Source organism: Carassius auratus, unplaced genomic scaffold, assembly GCF_003368295.1.
Source record: "Carassius auratus strain Wakin unplaced genomic scaffold, ASM336829v1 scaf_tig00017270, whole genome shotgun sequence".
Classification (NCBI taxonomy): Eukaryota; Metazoa; Chordata; class Actinopteri; order Cypriniformes; family Cyprinidae; genus Carassius; species Carassius auratus.
This window is the reverse complement of record NW_020524764.1, coordinates 24,406-47,382: the sequence shown is the minus strand read 5'-3', so window position 1 is coordinate 47,382 and position 22,977 is coordinate 24,406. Positions and strand designations below refer to the sequence as shown.

Below are 22,977 nucleotides of genomic sequence, written 5' to 3'. Positions count from 1 at the left end.
ACTAGTTTTGTCTAGAATAAATAATCATAACAATAATAATTTTATATATATATATATATATATATATATAATATATATATATATATATATATATATTTTTTTTTTTTTTTTCTGGGACTTGGCAACCCCTGTAGTGGTAAAGGACTTATAAAGCAAAGTGGTAACACATTATAATAGCAGTTCTCTGAAGAACCCAATGCATTCCCAAAATATACTGTGTCCACTCTCGGTTCCTCAATTTCTCATTTAGTCATCAAAAACATTTCTGAAGCATGTTTGATAACACTTTTTATGAAGCCCGTATTTATAATACATTATAAGGGTATTCTTAAGGCATTATAATGAAAGCATAACGCATTATAAAAAAAATAAAATAAAAATAAAAAAAAACATAATATTTTGTATCATCTCATTAATATTTATAAAAACACTTTTACTATATTATAATATTACTTATTTGTGGTTATAGCTTTTAAGAGTATGATGATAACACTATGAACACGTTGCATCCACTTTTACAGCGGATTATATTTCTCATAGCTGTAATGTATTATAAGTCTCTTATCTTGCTATTTTTCTGATGCTACTTTACTTAAATGTGTGATATGACACATTTTCTTTGAACAAGTTTTTATCGTTATATTAGTTTGATTATTAGACAGACAGAACCTTTAAACAACTGTTAAATAAGTAACTCTGCAACATGAACTAGTAGTCATCAGAGTATTAGTACACTCAAACTGACTATAAGTGTTTTTGCAAGTACGTCAACTTATTCTACCATACTAGAGTCTACCATTCTTGAGCATACTAATACTCTAATGAGAGTTAGTTGGCAGGTAGTTGCAAAGTTGCTTATAGTTGATTGATTAATGGGACTATTATAATAAAATGTAACCAAATAAATAAAAAAAAAATCAGTTGGGGTATTAAGCTCACATCAAATAATTAACATTAGCTGTACAGGAAAAACTCAAATAACACGCAACATCTAACCACTAGTAGTAGTAAGATACGGTGCAGATCTTAAATAAACAATGTCAGGATATGATACAGTTCATTATACTGTAAATGAAGTACTGTAGATTTAATATGATGTTTATTCTGTGTTATAAATAATCATATTCTTAAACTTATAACCACATATACGTTAGTATTATGATGTATTATAATTGTTGTTATGATTATTCATGAATTCATATAACATACTATGTTTTTTTTGTTTTTGTTTTTTTTTCTGTATAATGCATTATGCATTCATTATGACTTAAGAATACCCTTATAATGTATTATAAATACAGGCTTCATAGAAAGTGTTATCAATGTTTTTACTTACTAGTTTTGTTTCAAATGTAACTGCCATGCGATCTACATTGGCAACATCCCCATCTAATTGTTTAACAGTTGATGTCTACTTATCTTGTACTATTTTTTTTTATTTTTTGCTGTGGGACATAAAAAGCATAAAAAGGTTACCCGATTTCTGAAATGTAAAAAAAAAATAAAAAAAAAAATATTGTTTTGATACAATATTATATTATGATAAAATATGACTTTGCAAAAAAAATAAAAAAAATAAATAAATAACAGTTTACATTATCAGTGTGAGATGATGTTTATGGTCTGTGGTTTTTCTTGTCTTTCTGATTTGAACAAATATCATTTGGTTTTTCTGTGTTTTTTTTTTTTTTTTTTTTGTTGCGAAAGAGGGCCAATACATGTTCTCCAGAAACAGAGCAACTGGTGGCATCTGAGTTTCAGGATGGACTGTAGGGCCCTTCCTCTATTATACACCTGTAACTTAAACATGTCAAGACTTTAGTGAATAAAATAACATTAGGGTAGCATGCAAAACAAATGATACACATAATATAAATAATAAACATAAATGTTGAAAATAAATAAATAAATTAATTAATTAATAACAGATAGATCAGGTCAAAGTTATATCAAAGATAATGTGTGAAGTCTAACCTATACATACTTATTAATTTGCATAGGGGCTTTAAGTCAAAAAAGTTATAGTCTTGATCAATTGTAAAGACGGGCTCATGTTGTCTGGTGTTGTTCGGTTCAGCAATTAGCTACAAATGTTAAGCAAAATTATACATGTGAGAAAAAATGTCACCTTGCTGAATTTAGTGAAGCTCAGAAGCACATCTCATTTCAGCTAATCTTCAGAACTGTGTCTGCTGTGTGACTTCCTAACACACATAGAGGTAAATGTGTTTCTGCTGTGGTTAAACTGTATGTACTGGCCACATCTCTCAAGTACTGTCACAGTAAAACCACTGCTGACTAGCTGCTTGAGCATCTTGTCTGCATCGGAAGTTTGTATTTATTTATTTATTTATGTAAATACATACTATGATACTACTACTAGTAAGCACTCAGAATGCTTTCATAAAGATAAGTTAATTTATGATGGTGATTATTATTATTATTTGAGCTTAAAGCTTTTTGAATCAACCTTTTTTTCCTCTTACCACAATAAAATGCTTGTGAACAGGCATATTGTTTGTCTTCTGGCTATAATATTGATACAGTGAGTTATTTTAACATTTACAAATAATTGGCGACTGATATACAACTGATACAGGGAGTATTTTGACGTTCATTAATTTTCCCAATTCACTTCCAGTGAAAGGGTCTCACTTTTTCTTTTTGAAGAAAGTATAATATTTTGCCAATAAACCCAGTTTATTAAAATTCAAACCCATTTTAAAATGATCCTGTCAAACCTGTTTAATGACGCCATCTGCCATTTTCTCAGACATGCTTTTTTTTTTTTTTTTTGTAAATCTATGAAAGATTAGAAACTTTTAATTCTGAGAAATAAAGCAGCTCCTAGAAAGTGTCGTCCAATAAACAGGACACACATTTGCACACAGCAGATGCACATTTAAGATATATTCTCCAAATTAATAATTAATTGGGTCCCACTTTATATTAGGTGGCCTTAACTACTATGTACTTATATAAAAAAAATAAGTACAATTTACTTATTGTGTTCATATTGTATTGTAAAACACTTTTGCTGCTATTGAGGTGGGATAGGGGTAAGGTTAGGGAGAGGGTTGGAGGTATGGGTAAGTTTAAGGGTGGGTTAAGGTGTAAAGTATGGGTCAACTGTGTAACTACAGATGTAATTATGTGTAGTTTAAAATATATATATATATATATATATATATATATATATAAAGTACAATGTAAAAACATGTATGTACACAATAAGTACATTGTACTAAATTATTAATTAAAATGTAAGTACCAAGTAGTTAAGGCCACTTAATTTAAAGTGGGTCCATTAATTGAAATTGTTTTATAATCGTTTCTGTTTATTGTCTATAAATTCATTACAGTTTACAAAACAATCATTCTGGCAACAAGACGAACACTACAACAATTTTACAGCAGTCTTTTTCAATTCAGCTGATAAGATAGATGCAAGATGGTAATAAATATTTGATCTTTGATCAGGAGTGTTCAGTCCTGCTCCTGCAGAATTACCTTCCTGAAAAACCTCAGCTTCAACACACCTGCCTGGAATCTAGTAATACAAATTGCATATCAAAAATCAAATATCAAAAACACAAGGTGATGCTTCACAAGCAAAAATGGACACCTCTGCTTTGAATGATAATCATTAGTTATGACTGTTAAACTTGGGTCACCCAAAAAAAAAAAAAAAAATAAATAAATAAATAAATATATATATATATATATATATATATATATATATATATATATATATATATATTATTATTATTTTTTTTTTTTATTTTATTTTTTTTGGGTGACCCAAGTTTAACAGTCATAACTAATGATTATCATCATTTTATATATATATATATATATATATATATATATATATATATATATATATATATATATATATATATATTAGTATTATATGAGAGGTAAAATACTCTTCTCACAGATCCAGTTATAAGTATCATTACATTTAACATCATGCCACCCTTTTATGTCAGGCCACTGTGTTGAATAAGTCACAGCACAGTTCTCTAATGTTCCTCCTCTTGGCTCGTTTACTTCTCCACCTTTTGCCCAGAATCTGAAAGTACAGATCAGCATTAGATGTTCAGTGCTGCTTTCTGTGATTATGATTCTGAGTGTGAGAATCATTCATTAGATAATATTCAGTTCAGTTCAGTAATTTCTCACCCAGAGTTCAGTGTGCTGCCATCAACCCATTTCCAGCTGCCGTCCACATCAATGTCAGTTGCACCAATCCAGAATTCTGTTTTATTAGTAATATGCATAACAAAATCCTAAACAGAGAAGCCAATTACGTGTTAATATCATAAATTAGCAGTATACACATTTCAGCTGACCATCTCTCACTCATCAGCTAAACATCACAAACACACACAGCATCTTTCTCTCACTTGTTCTGTTCCGTTGTTTATGATGATCAGATCTGCTCCTTTCTTCAAACAGTCTCGTCTGCTCTCAGTCCAGTTCTTTGTCTCATTGGACTTATAGTAAAAACTGAATTGATAGTAAATCCATTCATCTGTAATATGCATATGTATTAATGTATGTATATTCATATAAATATTTATCTGTAATAATGTACTGTATAGAGTAGAGTATAGAATAGAATGAATAAACTTACAATCTTTACCAAGATTTGAAAGCTGATTTATTAGCTGCTCTCTCTTGGTCTTTATTTCTTCTGTGAGGTTGGTGATGTTGATTTCTAGCTTGTTTCTTTCTTCTGTGAGGTTGTTGTTCTTGATTTCAAGCTTGTTTGTTTCTTCTGTGAGGTTGGTGACATTGGTTACTAGCTTGTTTCTTTCTTCTGTGAGGTTGGTGATATTGGTTACTAGCTTATCTCTTTCTTCTGTGAGGTTGGCGATCTTGATTTCAAGCTCATTTCTTTGTTCTGTGAGGTCTGTGTAGATGTGGACACACAGCACTATGACTGCAGTCAGCAGAAGAACAGACAGCAGAACCAAACACACTACAGCTGCTCTGGAGCTTCTGACCTTCACTGAATCACTTCCTGAAGATGACAGACATGAAGAAATGTTTATTAATTTCTACATACAGTATTGAAAGTGTGTTTGTATTTGTTTCTGTGTGTTGAGTTTGTTTTCTCTTCTTTGTCCTTACCCCGTGTTCCATCAGTGTTAGTATTGCCATACACAGATAGATGTTTTTGTTCATTCTGTAAATGGTGGAACCTTTCTCTGTGTGTTTTTACTTTGTGGCGCTCTGCTTTTTGAGATTTCAGTAGGTGAGGCCAATGTGGGGCAAATTATGTAAAAGTACAGGAGCATGTGACATCGGTTCATACCAATTAACATGTATAATTATGTTTATTTGTTGTAGCAATATGATTAAATGTAGCAGCCAGGTTCAATTTAGCACATGAGAGAAAAGTCACTTGACTTAATCCTTAAAATTGGATACAAATTCAACTTAACTGGTGCTCAGCGTCTGAGTTCCTTATTTGAATTTTTATTTAAAATGGCTGCTTCTTTTAAATGCTATTTCGAGAGATGCTGAGAAAAGTAAAACGAAACTGTTCTGAGGTCAGTGTGTAAAGTCTGTTCTTCATCTGTGGTTTTGTATCTTCAGGACCTTCCTTCTGATCTCTGTGAGCTTTCAGGAGCAACAGCAGCTCAACTTCTCACATTCTGTGGCATTAGTTCATTGACCAACTTCCTGATTATGACCGACAGTGTAATAAATTAGCTTTCATTTGTTTACTGTATATCTCATAAGGTTCTCACACAGTTATGGGGAAAATGTATATGGTGATATAGCACTTTATATCGTGATTTCCACTATTTCTACACAGCATTCAACATTTTAAGATTTGTTTTCAGTTAACAATTTTCATCATCACATTTTTTTCATATATGAAATGTTTAAATATGCAAATTAAATTTGTTCAGCTTTATGCACACTCATGCATTAATATGAAGGTATTTTTGGTTCAAAACAACCGAGCGTCTGTGAATTTGTAGTTGTAGAGAATAGCCACAGATGAGTACCAGTACATTTGAAGTCACAGACAAAATTTGTAGACTTGTAGATTTTTTTTCCTCTTCCACAAACAACACAATACTGTAGGTACACCTTCTCGAATCCTTCATTGCAGGTGCACAAATCCTTTTCTAGGAATCATAAATGAAGAAACTTTTATGTGTTTTGCTACTATTGCTGCAGTGAATATGGTGCAAAACATATTCAGCACACCTGCAAAAATGAATGTTGTACATCAGCAAGTCAGTATGTGAATTCTTGCAATGAGATTTACACACTTGTAGAATGTTTTCTTATATATATATATATATATATATATATATATATATATATATTCTGCATAACGACAACGCCATGCATCTGCTGCTATGAGTCTCAAAGCTGTTTCTTTTTAACTCCAAATGACAAGTATTGCACACTCTCCCTTTTGCACTACATATCTGTATGACATACGGTGCAGAAATGGTTTGTGCATCTGTAGAGGAAACAGTGACCACTGTTCAGATATCAGAGAGTTTTGACATTTAAATTTATTCATTTAGCTGACGCTTTTATCCAAAGTGACTCACAATTGCTATACATGTCAGAGGTTGCACACCTCTGGAGCAACTAGGGGTTTAGTGTCTTGCTCAGGGGCACATTGGTGTCTCACAGTGGATTCGAACCCGGGTCTCTCACACCAAAGGCATGTGTCTTATCCACTGCGCCAACACCACCCCACCCACTCTTCTGATTCTTATCATCTGCCAAGTCGGGAGGTGTATTTTGGAGTCATCGTGACGGTGATTACATCAACTGGTAAGTTATAACGTCAGATAGCCCAAGTAAATTAATCAGAGAAGCATTATAATTATTCCTTGCCTCTTTATCGCAGGATATCTCAGACATGCCTTGCATAGCAGCGAGCTAACATTAAAATAGTAAAGAATACAGAGTTAATAAACACTGTTGTTATATACATCTTTTGTATTTTATTTTCAGATTGTGGTCATTTGTCATGTCATCTGCAACGGAGGTGTATTGGAGTCTTTTCTTGTGATTGCCATCGCAGCGAAGCTTACAACAGGTGAGTAAGCTGCAATCAACTACTATATTAGCCGACTTAGCCCCCGGTTCAGCTCGTCACAAGGCACAGGAATAGCAATATATTAATGTATCAAAATTGGTTAAAAAATATTATAAATGCTGTTTATTTATAATAAACTGTTCTGCTGTTGTATGGTAGTTTTTTTTTGTTTTTTTTTTCATAAACTATAAAGGGCTGTTGTGACTGTTACAGGAGATTTCTCCAGTTAAAAACACAGATGATGATTATGAGAGGCTCATCATAAGGCCAGCTGTCCATATTATTCAAATGCAGAATTAGGTAACCCAAAATATTTAGATTTTGCAGTATATTTACATTCATGCATTTGCTAGATGCTTTAATTCAAAGAAATTTGTGCTGCACAAGCTACACATTATTGAGTTATCCAAACAGTAGCCCGTTTACTGAATAAAAATTACTTTTTATTTTACTTTAATTTTTTATTTTCTAGTTTGTGGTCTGAATTTACTTCACTCATCATAATGGTGATAACATCAACTGGTAAGTTAACCGAAGTAAACTAGCTAAAAGTTATTTTATATTTCTTTATTAATTTTTATTTTTATCGTTATCCATTTGCTGGGAATCAATTCCATTTTTTCAGCAATATAGCACTTTGCTCTACTGATTGATCTACATGAATGCATTGTAAGGAATGGAGCTTCAATGATTTGTGATGGATTATAAATTAATAGGTGCATTCAGATAGTGTAGTGCAGTGCTTCCCAAACTGTGGACCGTAGCGGTATTGCAGGGTGGCCGTGGTTAGGCTAAATCAAAATATTAAAATAATTAAAATATTCTAATTGTTATAAAATGGGATCCCCCCCCCCCCCTCTTTATTAACTGCATTGTCAGTTTTGGTATTGTATCAGACACTTGCACTTAATATGAAAAACAAGGTTATATAACATATATTGTTGCTATATGGGCACCTAGTTTTTCTCGTTATGTAACACACTTGGCCAAAATCTCATGACATATTTGATCAGATGCTTATGCTGACTGGGCTAGGCAGAGGCGTAATGCCCATTCTAAGAGAGATTTTTGAGCCAAGTGGATTTTGCAGCTTCCAAAAGACAAGCCAACTGCAGATTAATATTTTCTATATTAAATACAATTTGAATACAATCACACCAGTGTTATTAGATTGTTCAGTGCATCATATCATCAGCTGCTAAATTCAAATCTGCGTTTGTTTCCTGGCTGGCACTGAGCCATATACAGATGTGTTTTTACTGCACTGCGCATTAACCAATTACACACCATGTTGTTGAGCTTATTAATGCAATGACCAATCAGAGGTGTTCAGATGAGTCATCGCTGAAATGCGGATGTTTTCTTCACTCGCTCACTTACTGAATAACTCTTTCTGGTGAATTCTCTAGTCAGAAACATCAAATATGTGTACGAATCTGTAAGATATTAATTTCAAAGTGTAAACAGCTTCAGTGATTTTTTTTTCCTTTTTTTTTTTTTTTTTTTTTTTTTATCATAGCCTATAACAAATAAGCTAATATATCCATTCAGAATTAAACACAAGAACAACAACAACAGACATGTAATCAATTTACATATTCTAATGAGGGAGAGAAGAAAAAAAAAAAAAACTTCAGTGATTTTAATGTGAGTTTTTGAGAGTGCCCAATCAAGACTTTCAGTGAAAATGTTCTTTGATAATTTAACTTGCAATGTTTTTATTTGCATTAACTTGCAATGTTAAATTCACATTAAATATAAGTAAATAAAAGTCGTATTAAAAATATGTTCCATATATGTTAAGTAAACAGACAAGTTTCTTTAATGCATATTTCATTATGAGGTTACTTAACCATCGCCCACTATATAAATCATAATCTATAAAGGGGAAAATTAAGATATTTCATAATAATTCATTTTGAAAAAAAAAATAAAATACAAAAATAATAATAACTTGTGGCCCATCAAAAATAATGAGTGGATGATGCCCCTGAAAAAGACAATCTGTTTATTAAATATATCTAACAAACAAATATCTCAAAATATATCTATGTACTCTTAATCTAGTTTTGTTAACAAAGAGGTGTGGGGGGATGGAGCTTTTGCTATGTTTTTGGGGGGCCTTACCCCTCTGAAGTTCACCTGATTTAATTGAAATTAATAATAATACATTGAAATTTTTAATCTGGGTTGAATGTTTTGTAACACTTTCTATAAAGCCCATATTTATTATTCTTAAGCAATTATAATGAATGCACAAAGCACTATATAAAAAAAGTGTATCATCATATTAATAATAAGAAGAACAGTTTTAATGTATTATAATATTTATTTATTTGTGATTATAGCTTTTAAGAGTATGATGATTTAAAACACAATGAAAATGTTGCATCCACTTAAGTAATGGATGATATTTCTCACTTAAGTAAATGGATTATATTTCTCATAGTTATAATGTGTTACTGTATAAGACATATTTTATGCCATGTTACTTATGTTACTTTACATAAAGCAGACCACTTATAAGATCAGATAACAAATAAATGTGTGAAATGACACCTTTGTTTTCAACTAATTTGATTATAATATCAGTTTGATTATTTTGAAGGTCCACCAACAGACAAACTGACTATAACATTTCACAACAAGTCAACATTCTACAGTAACCTTAACCTAAACCTGCAAATACTCTAACAAAGTCCTTTCAGGCAAGTCGTGCCACTCGGCCGCCATCTTGGCAATGCCTCCAGGCAGCTATTTCAGAATAACAAGACCAGCTCCTATCTAAATGAATGGGCAGAGAGTCAGAACTGCACTTTCACTGGTCACCGGGACATAAAAACAACATTTATAGAAACAGCAGTGAAATATGATAAAAATTGTAAAAAAAAAAATTGATCACTTTGCCCCAAAATAAGGTTTAAAACGCTTTTTCCCCCACAGGTTATACCTTTACTATGCATGCGCAAGGGTTCCTCAACTGTGCGTATACATCAGTGGAACCAGACGATAGGCTTAAATGTTTCCCAGCTTGACTGTTAAAAGCAGATGATTTGCTTCCCAGCGGGAGGGACGGGACGTGCATCCAACCGCCATCTTTGCCGTTACGGGTTTTCCTAATATAGTTGTATTGAGGATTGAGGAAGTGACATGTCTCTTATAAACTGTCTCTGACTCTAATGAGATTCAGTTTACATGTTTTGCAAAGTTGCTTATAGTCAAAATGGGGAGCATCAAAATAAAATGTAACCTAATATATAAGTAAAGTAGTAGATTTACTATGATATTCATTGTGTTATAATGTACTAAAGTACCTAAGTATTATAATGTATTTTAATTGTTGTTATGATTATTCATGAGTTCATATAACATTATGAGGGTTTTTATATGCATTTTTATGCATTATTTATAATGGATTAAGAATACCTTTATAATGTATTATAAATGTGGGATTCATATAAAATGTTAACAGATGTTTTTTTCTCTCTCTTGTGCTTTCAGGTTCATTCCAAGAATCAACCCTGGTGTCACCAAATACCATTCAAAGTCACGGATCAGATGCTATTCAGAAAAGTGGGTGAAAAGACAAAAACATCAGCCTGAATCCCCTCAGGATGTTTCTCATCAGAGAGCTTGTCTTTTGTCAAAATTACTGAAATTTAACACAACAACACAAACTAATTTTTTTCTGTATTTTATTTCTGTAAAGCGTGTGTAAGGGAAACAGGTCAATTTAGCTCAAAGGGAATCATTTAAGATTTTAAAGGGAATTTGAACAGAATCACTGTTTCACGGCTGATCACTGAAACGGCCAGGGATTCACTGAACGAGCTGTTTAACATCAAATCTGTGCTGGATACTAATATCCAAACTATAGTGAAAACACTATCAATTAGCACAGTAACAAGATTGGCAGTTGAAGACATTAACTTGTAAGCACAAAACACGATACTTCTCTTTTCAATATGAATAAGGCTTTATTAGATAAATCTAAGACATATAAACTAATCTTACACAAGCACACGCACACGCACTCACACATTCACACTAGTTGCAGGAAGATCGTAAGTTAGGGAAAGATGAGTTTAAGAGAATAAAAATGTGGAATCCCAAGTTTACAGCAATATGTGAAATTGCATAGACATGAACAACCATCAATCAATTAATTAATCATCGCATTAAGTTCCTCAATGAGGTTAAAATTATATTAGATACACCACTACAGATCAGAGTCTGGAGGTTAACTAAATAAACTAAAGTAAAAGAACAGAAGTAAAGTTTGACGAGACTAGGTTGTGTTTCTTCTCATTGTGGCTAAGTAACAGCAGGCGTGCAGGCCGACGCACGCTGGAACCGCACTCATAGAACGCTAAAAGCGATGACTAAGAGCAGAAAAAGCTTGGAGCAAAAGCTAAAAGCAAGCAGGGCTAATAGCAAAAGCTAAAAAGCTAAAGGCTCAAAGCAAAATGTAATGGTGACCTGAGTATTTAAACTATCCTTTCGGCCACACCTCAAATCTTGTCTTGACCAATTAGATATTGTCTTTGCTCGGGGTATCATAAATAATATGTTCTATCTTATCAAGCACGTGGTCCGAATTTTCCCGCTCTTGCAGGGTATAATTTTGGACATGATTCCTATAACAAGAATATGATACATTTTATAAATAACTGATGGTCAGGAAAGTTTCAAGCAAACAGATTCGAACACGTACACACTAAACATGGATATGAATCCTTAAGCAATCTAATAGTTATTAAAAGACATATACAATAACTGATTATAAACATAAACATACATAATAAACTATTATAAACATAATAATAATAATTCCTTACATATATATAGTGCTTTTCTAGGCACTCAAAGTGCTTTACATAGTAAGGGGGTATCTCCTCATCCACCACCAGTGTGTAGCATCCACCTGGATGATGCGACGGCAGCCATATTGTGCCAGAACGCCCACCACACACCAGCTTTACTGGTGGAGAGGAGACAGAGTGATGAAGCCAATCAGCAGATATGGGGATTGTTAGGAGGCCATGATGGTCTGAGGCCAATGGCGAATTTAGACAGGACGCCGAGGTCACACCTCTACTCTTTTTGAAAGACATCCTGGGATTTTTACTGTCCATAGAAAGTCAGGACCTCGGTTTAACGTCTCATCCGAAGGATGGTAGCATGGTAGTCAAATGTGTGGGTTACATATAAATAAATATGGAGTTATTTTGAGTTCATTTTGGTGCATTCAAATCATTCTCTGACATAAGGATGTTCTGTGGAGACCAGAGGTTGAGGAATTTCAGTCTGGTTCTGCTAGTTGTTTACTCTCATGGCTTCACATGTGAGTGTCAGACTGTGCATCTCTTTGATTACTTGCCCCAAATTTGACAATCTCTTTTCCTAATTGAAATGGTAAATAATTGTTCTCTTGGTGTTAATGTAAAAAGCTGTTCTGTGAGTGAGTTGGTTTGTTATCTTGCTTCTGACTTGTCATACTAGGAACATCCTGTTGCATTCCTGAGGAATTCGGCTCCTCATGTTTCGATGGTCCTGATCGAATCTTTAATTTGTCTGGTTCAGGTCTGATACGCTACACCTGTTTTGGAGGGACTGTGATGATGCCCTTTTTCAGCTAGTGCATACTATTGGTCAAGACTTGTAATTTGTATTTTTAAAAAGGAAATGTTCAACAATTAAAAATAATATTATCAGGACAAATAACAATGAGATATTGAGATATGTTTTATAGGGTTGGGGATGTAAAAAATATGGTTTACAGTGCTGTATTGCAATTAGATTGTTTTATACAGGTAAAAAATGCAAATAAATTGAACATTACTAACACTGACAATACAGTAATAATACTTTACATGAAAATACAGTAATAATACATCCATCTACTGTGAAATTTACAGCAATCAATTTTCAAACTAGTGTAGGTGCTTATCAGTTGGCAAATTGTTTAATAATAGTACAACAGTTTTATAATAAATTATTAAAAACATTTGCGAGCTGCAAGCTGTGAGCATCTTCCAGACCTTACAGTAACAGATACCAATAAAGGTACATTTTCTTTATTTTTCTGAAATCACTCACGTTTATACTGTACATTTTTTAACAATATTTAAATTCTAAACAAATGTACAGTATAACGGTGAGTGATGTCAGAAAAAGAAAGAAAGAAAACATACCTTGGTTTCCGCTATCTGCTTTGGAAGATGCTAGCAACAACTCACAAAAGTTATTTTTTCCTCCCTGCTAATAAGTGCCTAAACTAACTCTTCTGATTGGTCAAAACTCTCTGATCTCTGAACAGTGCTCGCCGTTTCCTCTACAGATGCATAAATAACTTTGCACCATCTTTCACACATATATGTACTGCAAAAGGGAGAGTGCACAAAACTTGTCATTTGCAATTGAAAAACAGCTTTGAGAACATTAGCAGCAGATTCACACTGTTGTCGTTATGCACTTGTGTTTGTGCTTGAAAAGCATTCAAGGAAAAAAATATATATTGGTAAGAAAACATTCTACATTTGTGCAAATCTCATTGCACTAACTTATTTGCAGATGTACAAAAAGTCTGTGACTCTAATTTTTTATGCAGGTGTGTTGAATGTGTTTTGCACCATATTCACTACAGCAATGATAGCAAAACATGTGAGCGTACAAGTTTCTTGATTTGTGATTCATAGAATAGGATTTGTGCCCCTCCACTGAAGGACTTGAGAAGGTGTAACTATTGTGTTGTGTTTGTGGAAGAGGAAGATTGCAACTATTGTCTGTGACTTCAAATGTACTGGTACTCATCTGTAGCTATTCTCTACAACTATAAATTCCACTGTCACAGTTTCTCAGTTCTTTTAAACCAAAAATACCTTCATACATTAACTCTACAACGTGAAATGAACTGATTTGGTGTTTCAGTAAAGCTACTACAATGTAGTGCAGTTTTGACTTAATTGCTACATAGTTTTTATATGTATAAGTATCACCCGTACATGGGCCATTTATGTACTTATTGCAGTATATTTAAAAATATAAGCACTAGTTTCCATTAATGTGGAAATGTATTAATTAATATTGCATTATATTTTCCGGTATAATTAATGTTATCAGTGTACAGTTCAGCTATAAATATATAACATACTCTATATTGCATATTTATGAGCTTCCACAATCATTTGCTGAACTAAATGACTGAACATGTGCAAACTGTGATGTTTAATCAAAGAAATGTATGTGATTACCTGTACGCTGAAGTGGTTTGTGGGTGTTTGTCTCTGTCTTAAAATCATAATCTCTCACATGATCTGCACTCTCATAGATATCCACCATCATCTCTATTCTCTCTCTTTTCATTCCCTCAGTCTCTGTCCCGAAGTCATTGTCATAAATATCATTAGACATGTTTGGTCTTCAACAGTCTAACATTAAACTGTTTAGTTCCTTGTTCCTGTATACATGTGTTTAAGTAGTCAGTGCTTGTCTTCTTTTAACACCAGAGAAACAAAGTCGTGGTCAATGTGTGAAAACTAAAACATGACTGACAGTTTAGTTTAGAACAATCCATCCAAGTAAATCTAACGTGTATAAAAATTACTACTGATTTTAAGCTACATATTAATTTGAATCTATAATTATTATGAAAACTATTTTTGTCACTTTACCACTATATTGTTGGTGTTTGTGTGTGTAAATATTATAACTTGTATATAGTATCAATAATAACACTGAAGTTTATAAGAATTTCTCTACAGGTCATCAGCATCATGAATGACTGAACTGTTCTCATTTGCTAAATGTTTAGAAGACAAAAAGAACTTTAAATTTTGATTCGTCTTATCACAGAACAGTTTTCCACTTTGCCACAGTCCATTTTAAATGAGCCTTGGCCCAGAGATGTGGTGTGGTGAGGTGTGGTGGATTGTGTTCACCGACAATGTTTTCTGGAAGTATTCTTGAGCCCATGTTGTGATTTCCATTACAGTAGCATTCCTGTATGTGATGCAATGGCATCTAAGGGCCTGAAGATCATGGGCATCTAGTGTGATTTTCCGGCCTTGACCCTTATGCATAGAGATTGTTCAAGATTATCTGAATCTTTGGATGATATTATGCACTGTAGATGATGATAACTTCAAACTATTTGCAATTTTTCTCTGAGAAACTCCTTTCTGATATTGCTCCACTATTGTTCGCCTCTATATTCTATTGTGAATAAAATATAAGTTTATGAGATTTGTAAATTATTCCATTTCTTTTTTTATCCCAATTTGTACAGTGTCCCAACTTTTTTAGAATCGTGTTTGTACAAACAATACTGAATTAATCATTTGAATTAATAATTTCATGATTTACTTTACAGATTATATTATGACATTTCCAATAAAGCATTGGTAGACTTTTGACTTTAACTACACTATGTTTCTAAACTCAAATCCTAAATCAACATTTTTTTTTTAATTAATTTAAAACATATGTTTTTAATATTTTTATTGTTAATATAATATTTTTATTATTTTTTTGTTTTTATGTTTGAGTTTTTATACCTCTATTATCATAACAGTCTGAGTAATTCTGATTCTTGAACCGTAAACTTTTAAGTGTCAGCTTTGTGAACATATGTTGATTATGTATCTAGTCAGAAAGAATTATGAGCAGAAACCTTTTTCTTTTGGGTATGTAATTTCTGTCTCCATGCCAAAAATGAGGAGTGACTTAGTAAGGGTTAAAGACAGTATTCAGTGTATCAACACCTTTAAAATGCTTCTCAGCTTGAGAGAGCATCATATCTCACATTGCTGCTTTTTCTGAAAAGCTGTGGCATTAGTTCATGACAAACTTCCTGATGATGACAGACATTGTGGTAAATGTGCTTTCATGCTGCTGTTCTTCGTCATATACAGTATAAATGTAAAAAAAGGAAGTGTGTGTGTGTGTGTGTTTATATAAGTGGTGGGCCGTTATCAGCGTTAACATGCTGTATTAACGTGAGACTTATTGGGCAATAAAAAAAATATGCACGTTAGGAGTCCGCTACTCAGTACGTGAAAGATTGCTGCACTGCTGCAGATGCAACGCTCCTGGAACGCACTGATGGACCGCAACCACGTGAACCTTGGAATCCGTTAACATGGGTGCATAAAAAAATAAGCAACGCATACGCACTGTAGACGGATTATGTGTGAAACAGGCGTAAGGTTATTTGCACCTTATGCAATGTGGAATTCATTTACAGCTTTCTCAAGCAGTTTGTGATGCAATTTGGAAACATGAGATGAGCCCCTGGTCTAATGCACCACCTGTCTTCAGAAACCTGTTCTCAAAGACTTAAAGTTACTTTAATCATTGTTTTATTTGGGTAGCACACATATTCGGCAGAATTCAAATGAGCCATTTTAATCTACATTAATTCCAATATTACAGTGAGATTAATCTAGATATATATATATATATATATATGTGTGTGTGTGTGTGTGTGTATGTAAACAATACGGTAAGAGAGGCTGTGCTATATCTGTCACGATCATTAGCTGGAGTGCCCACGGACTTCAGTAGAGGGCGCTCCACTCAGTACTATTTCACCCATCAACCACCAGATGTCACCATATCATCACTTGGACACTGGCATCTTTCATACTGTTGCACCACACTCGAATACATCTCCCATGAGTCTCTGCAGCCAATTTCCTTGCCATACCTGCACCTCATTTACACACACATATAAGCGCCACAATCACTCTCACTCACTGCAAAGTCTTGTTTAGCCAGTCTGACATTTCCGAGCGGTTTTCCCTGTGTTTGCCCTTTGGACTGTGTATTCCGACTGCTGCCTGATTCTCTGCTGCCTGTCCCGATCTCTGCGTGCGATTCTGGTTATCCCTGACACACCTGATGCCATTCCTGATCTCTGCCTGTCTGACCATTCTGTTTAATAAATGCTGCACATTCGAACGCCTCTGACTCTCACTTCGTAACAATATCGTGATTAAATCATGGCTAAAGGGCATTGTTTGGCATGACGCATAGCGAAGGTCTTGGTGAGGGAAGGAGGTTCTTGTCAAAGATTTTACAGTGCATGGCCCAGTCCATTTGCCCCCCAATTTGGTGAAGTTGACCTCTGTTATTGACTGTAGGGATGGTTGTGCAGATCTACACTATCTTGTCTCTAACATCCTTTGACACCTCTTTGGTCTTGCCCATGGCAGTGAGAGAGGTTGGAATGGAAAATATAAATATTGTGGACAGGTGTCTCATACACCTAATGAGCTAACATTAGGAATAACTTCCGAAAGGACTAATCTGTGTTCCACATGGGCACATCCCAGACAGCAAGCAGTTTCGGCCCAGAATCAGCTCACATCTAGTCTGTGGGAAATCCATGCGAGCCAAATATGTCCCGAAACTGCTTACTGTCTGGGATAACCAGTCTGTGAGAGCTAGAATTCTTGCTGGTTGGTGGGGAATCAAATACTTATTTCACTCACTGAAATGCAAATCAGTTTCTAACCTTTTTTTTTTTTTTTTTGATATTCTGTCTCTATCCATTGAAATAAACCTACCATAACAATTACAGTGTGTGTGTGTGTGTGTGTGTGTGTGTGTGTGTGATGTGATCTGGGAAAACCTCTCAGATGTCGTTTTCAGGAAATTAGAAAAATAGGTTAAATATCTTTCTTTCTTTTTTTCAAATGAATTTTTCATTATATTTTTATTCTGTAACATCTTGTCTATCTTCTCTAAAAATATATTGGCAAAATTGACTTGTTAAGTGCAGAAAAAAAGCAATTTATTGCGGCAGGTAGAAAACTTTGTCAGTGCCCTAAACTAGGTTATAATGAACTGTATCACATTTACTAATGAGGTTGCTAAATAGGAGAAGTCAGATGACAATCTGTTAAATGCACATGTGTTTAAACAGTTGTGCTGTGCTCACTTTTCTAAATGTAAACTACTAGGCACATTATTCGTGCAATCTAAACATACAAGGGGTAATGAAAAGTTCAGAAATGATGCCCATGATAAGCAATGGAAAACTGTCCTCTTCAGGGAACATTAGTCGGTTTGTGTAATTTGTGTAATGATGAAGTATAGCACTCCTGACAGACATCTCTCGTTAAACCCATGAAGTGAAGTGAAACCTCACTTTAAACCAGTTTTAAACCAGTCACCTTGCTTAATTTAGTGAATTTAAAATAGCTCAGAAGCACATCTCATTTCAGCTAATCTGCAGAACTGTGTCAGCTGTGTGACTTCCTAACACACATAGAGGTAAATGTGTTTCTGCTGTGGTTAAACTGTATGTACTGGCCACGTCTCTCAAGTACTGTCACAGTAAAACCACTGCTGACTAGCTGCTTGAGCATTTTGTCTTTGCATCGGAAGTTTTTATTTATTTATTTATTTATTTGTTTATTCATTTTTGTAAATAGATACTATGAGACTACTACTAATAAGTACTATGAATGCTTTCATAAAGACATGTTAATTTATGATGGTGATTATTATTATTATTTGAACTTTTTTTTCCTCTTACCACAATAAAATGCTTGTGAACAGGCATATTGTTTGTCTTATGTCTATAATATTGATACAGTGAGTTATTTTAACATTTACAAAAAATTGGCGACTGATATACAACATTGAGTATTTTGACATTCATAAACTTTCCCAGTTCACTTCCATTGAAAGTGTCTCACTTTTTCTTTTGGAAGAAAGTACAATATTATGGCATTAAACCCAGTATATTACAATTCAGACCCATCTTAAAATGATCCTGTCAAACCTGTTTAAATGACGCCATCTGCCATTTTCTCAGACATGCTTTTTTTCTCTTTTCTGATGAAAATCTATGAAAGATTAGAAACGTTTAATTCTGAGAAATAAAGCAGCTCCTAGAAAGTGTCGTCCAATAAACAGGACACACATTTGTACACAGCAGATGCACATTTAAGAGATATTTTCTCCTGCTTTGATTGATAATCATTAATTCTGAAAGTTATGACTGTTAAACTTGGGTTACCCAAAGAAAAAGATAATAATAATAATAATAATAATAATAATAATATAAATATATATATATATGTGTGAGTACTATATGAGAGGTAAAATACTCTTCTCACAGATCCAGTTATAAGTATCATTACATTTAACATCATGCCACCCTTTTATATTAGGCCACTTTGATGAATGAGACACAGCACAGTTCTCTAATGTTCCTCCTCTTGGCTCGTTTACTTCTCCACCTTTTGCCCAGAATCTGAAAGTACAGATCAGCATTAGATGTTCAGTGCTGCTTTCTATGTGATATGATACTGACGGTGAGAATCATTTATTAAGTAATAATCAGTTCAGTAATTTCTCACTCAGAGGTCATGTTGCTGCCATCAACCCATTTCCAGCTGCCGTCCACATCAATGTCAGTTGCACCGATCCAGAATTCAGTTTTATTAGTAATATTCATAACAAAATCCTAAACAGAGAAGCCAATAACGTGTTAATATCATAAATTAGCAGTATACACATTTCATCTGACCATCTCTCACTCATCAGCTAAACATCACAAACACACACAGTATCTTTCACTCACATATTCCTCTCTGTTGTTTATGATGATCAGATCTGCTCCTTTCTTCAAACAGTCTCGTCTGCTCTCAGTCCAGTTCTTCTTCTCATTGGACGTATAGTAAAAACTGAATTGATAGTAAATCCATTCATCTGTAATATGCATATATTTTCATCTTTAATAATGTACTGTATAGTGTACACTATAGAATAGAATGAATAAACTTTACTAAACTACCTTTACCAAGATTTGAAAGCTGATTTATTAGCTGGTCTCTCTTGGTCTTTCTTTCTTCTGTGAGGTTGTTGTTCTTGATTTCAAGCTTGTTTCTTTCTTCTGTGAGGTTGGTGATCTTGATTTCTAGTTCATTTCTTTGTTCTGTGAGGTTTGTATGGATGTGGACACACAGCACTATGACTGCAGTCAGCAGAAGAACACACAGCAGAACCAAACACACTACAGCTGCTCTGGAGCTTCTGACCTTCACTGAATCACTTCCTGAAGATGACAGACATGAAGAAATGTTTCTTCATTTCTACATACAGTATTGAAAGTGTGTTTGTATTTGTTTCTGTGTGTTGAGTTTGTTTTGTCTTCTCTGTCCTTCATGTCTGTTCATGCCAGTTACCATATAATTATGTTTATTTGTTGTAGCAATATGATTAAACGTAGCAGCCAGGTTTAAATTAGTACATGAAAGAAAAGTCACCTGACTTAATCCTTAAAATCGGATACAAATTCAACTTAACTGGTGCTCAACGTCTGTGTTCCTCATTTAATTTTTATTTAAAATGGCTGCTTCTTTTAAATGCTATTTCGAGAGTTGCTGAGAAAAGTAAAACGAAACTGTTCTGAGGTCAGTGTGTAAAGTCTGTTCTTCATCTGTGGTTTTGTATCTTCAGGACCTTCCTTCTGATCTCTGTGAGCTTTCAGGAGCAACAGCAGCTCAACTTCTCACATTCTGTGGCATTAGTTCATTGACCGACTTCCTGATTTTGACCGACAGTGTAATAAATGAGCTTTAATTCTTTTGTTCTTTCTCATACAGTTCTCACACAGTTATGGGGAAAATGTATATGGTGATATAGCACTTTATACCGTGATTGCCATTATTTCTAGACAGCATTCAACATTTTAAGATTTGTTTTCATTATATACCATCACATTATTTTCATATATAAATTGTGTAAATATGCAAACCAAAAAAGTGAAAGTCAAAATTTGAAGTCACAGATAAAATTTGTAGACTTGTAGATTTTTTTTTCCTCTTCCACAAACAACACAATACTGTAGGTACAGTATTGTTCAAAATAATAGCAGTACAATGTGACTAACCAGAATAATCAAGGTTTTTCGTATATTTTTTTATTGCTACGTGGCAAACAAGTTACCAGTAGGTTCAGGAGATTGTCAGAAAACAAATGAGACCCAGCATTCATGATATGCACGCTCTTAAGGCTGTGCAATTGGGCAATTAGTTGAATTAGTTGAAAGGGGTGTGTTCAAAAAAATAGCAGTGTGGCATTCAATCACTGAGGTCATCAATTTTGTGAAGAAACAGGTGTGAATCAGGTGGCCCCTATTTAAGGATGAAGCCAACACTTGTTGAACATGCATTTGAAAGCTGAGGAAAATGGGTCGTTCAAGACATTGTTCAGAAGAACAGCGTACTTTGATTAAAAAGTTGATTAGAGAGGGGAAAACCTATAAAGAGGTGCAAAAAATGATAGGCTGTTCAGCTTAAATGATCTCCAATGCCTTAAAATGGAGAGCAAAACCAGAGAGACGTGGAAGAAAACGGAAGACAACCATCAAAATGGATAGAAGAATAACCAGAATGGCAAAGGCTCAGCCAATGATCACCTCCAGGATGATCAAAGACAGTCTGGAGTTACCTGTAAGTACTGTGACAGTTAGAAGACGTCTGTGTGAAGCTAATCTATTTTCAAGAATCCCCCGCAAAGTCCCTCTGTTAAAAAAAGGCATGTGCAGAAGAGGTTACAATTTGCCAAAGAACACATCAACTGGCCTAAAGAGAAATGGAGGAACATTTTGTGGACTGATGAGAGTAAAATTGTTCTTTTTGGGTCCAAGGGCCACAGGCAGTTTGTGAGACGACCCCCAAACTCTGAATTCAAGCCACAGTACACAGTGAAGACAGTGAAGCATGGAGGTGCAAGCATCACGATATGGGCATGTTTCTCCTACTATGGTGTTGGGCCTATTTATCGCATACCAGGGATCATGGATCAGTTTGCATATGTTAAAATACTTGAAGAGGTCATGTTGCCCTATGCTGAAGAGGACATGCCCTTGAAATGGTTGTTTCAACAAGACCCAAAACACACTAGTAAACGGGCAAAGTCTTGGTTCCAAACCAACAAAATTAATGTTATGGAGTGGCCAGCCCAATCTCCAGACCTTAATCCAATTGAGAACTTGTGGGGTGATATCAAAAATGCTGTTTCTGAAGCAAAACCAAGAAATGTGAATGAATTGTGGAATGTTGTTAAAGAATCATGGAGTGGAATAACAGCTGAGAGGTGCCACAAGTTGGTTGACTCCATGCCACACAGATGTCAAGCAGTTTTAAAAAACTGTGGTCATACAACTAAATATTAGTTTAGTGATTCACAGGATTGCTAAATCCCAGAAAAAAAACAATGTTTGTACAAAATAGTAGATAGAGTTTGTACAGTCAAATGTAGACACTGCTATTTTTTTGAACACACCCCTTTCAACTAATTGCCAAATTGCACAGTCTTAAGAGCGTGCATATCATGAATGCTGGGTCTTGTTTTTTTTCTGACAATCTACTGAACCTACTGGTAACTTGTTTGCCACGTAGCAATAAAAAATATACTAAAAACCTTGATTATTCTGGTTAGTCACATTGTACTGCTATTATTTTTAACAATACTGTACACCTTCTCGAATCCTTCACTCCAGGTGCACAATTCCTGTACTACGAATCACAAATGAAGAAACTTTTATGTGTTTTGCTACTTTTGCTGCAGTGAATATGGTGCAAAACATATTCAACACACCTGCAAAAAAAAAAAAAAAAATGTGTACATCAGCAAATCAGTATGTGAATTATTGCAATGAGATTTGCACACTTGTAGAATGTTTTCTCATATATATATATATATATATATATATATATATATATATATATATATATATATATATATATATATATATATATATATATATTCTGCATAACAACAATGCCATGCATCTGCTGCTATGAGTATCAAATCAGTTTCACACGCCTCTGGAGCAACTAGGGGTTAAGTGTCTTGCTCAGGGACACAAATTG

The 22,977-nt window shown here is 34.0% G+C and overlaps 1 protein-coding gene and 1 long non-coding RNA gene across 2 annotated transcripts; both read right to left on the bottom strand.

The window, feature by feature from the left end:
- Nucleotides 1-3,909: 3,909 nt before the first annotated feature.
- Nucleotides 3,910-14,497, bottom strand: LOC113075608 (asialoglycoprotein receptor 1-like). The gene is made up of 5 exons (XM_026248290.1): nucleotides 14,338-14,497; nucleotides 4,640-5,029; nucleotides 4,410-4,537; nucleotides 4,186-4,292; nucleotides 3,910-4,075 (listed from the first exon to the last, which is right to left on the bottom strand). The coding sequence occupies exons 1-5, from the start codon at nucleotides 14,495-14,497 to the stop codon at nucleotides 3,910-3,912; spliced, it is 951 nt and encodes a 316-aa protein (XP_026104075.1).
- Nucleotides 14,498-19,535: 5,038 nt separating this feature from the next.
- On the bottom strand, nucleotides 19,536-19,992 carry LOC113075609 (uncharacterized). The gene is made up of 3 exons (XR_003280995.1): nucleotides 19,899-19,992; nucleotides 19,680-19,807; nucleotides 19,536-19,562 (listed from the first exon to the last, which is right to left on the bottom strand). It is a non-coding gene; the product is annotated as an uncharacterized LOC113075609 (long non-coding RNA).
- Nucleotides 19,993-22,977: the final 2,985 nt, after the last annotated feature.

Excerpts from the sequence above, each read along its gene's own strand:
- LOC113075608 (XM_026248290.1), bottom strand. The coding sequence starts at position 14,497 with ATGTCTAATGATATTTATGACAATGACTTCGGGACAGAGACTGAGGGA. Across the intron at positions 5,030-14,337 it reads CAAACCACTTCAGCGTACAG|GAAGTGATTCAGTGAAGGTC; the intron begins GTAATCACATAC and ends TGTCATCTTCAG. Across the intron at positions 4,538-4,639 it reads TTCAAATCTTGGTAAAGATT|ATGAATGGATTTACTATCAA; the intron begins GTAAGTTTATTC and ends TGCATATTACAG.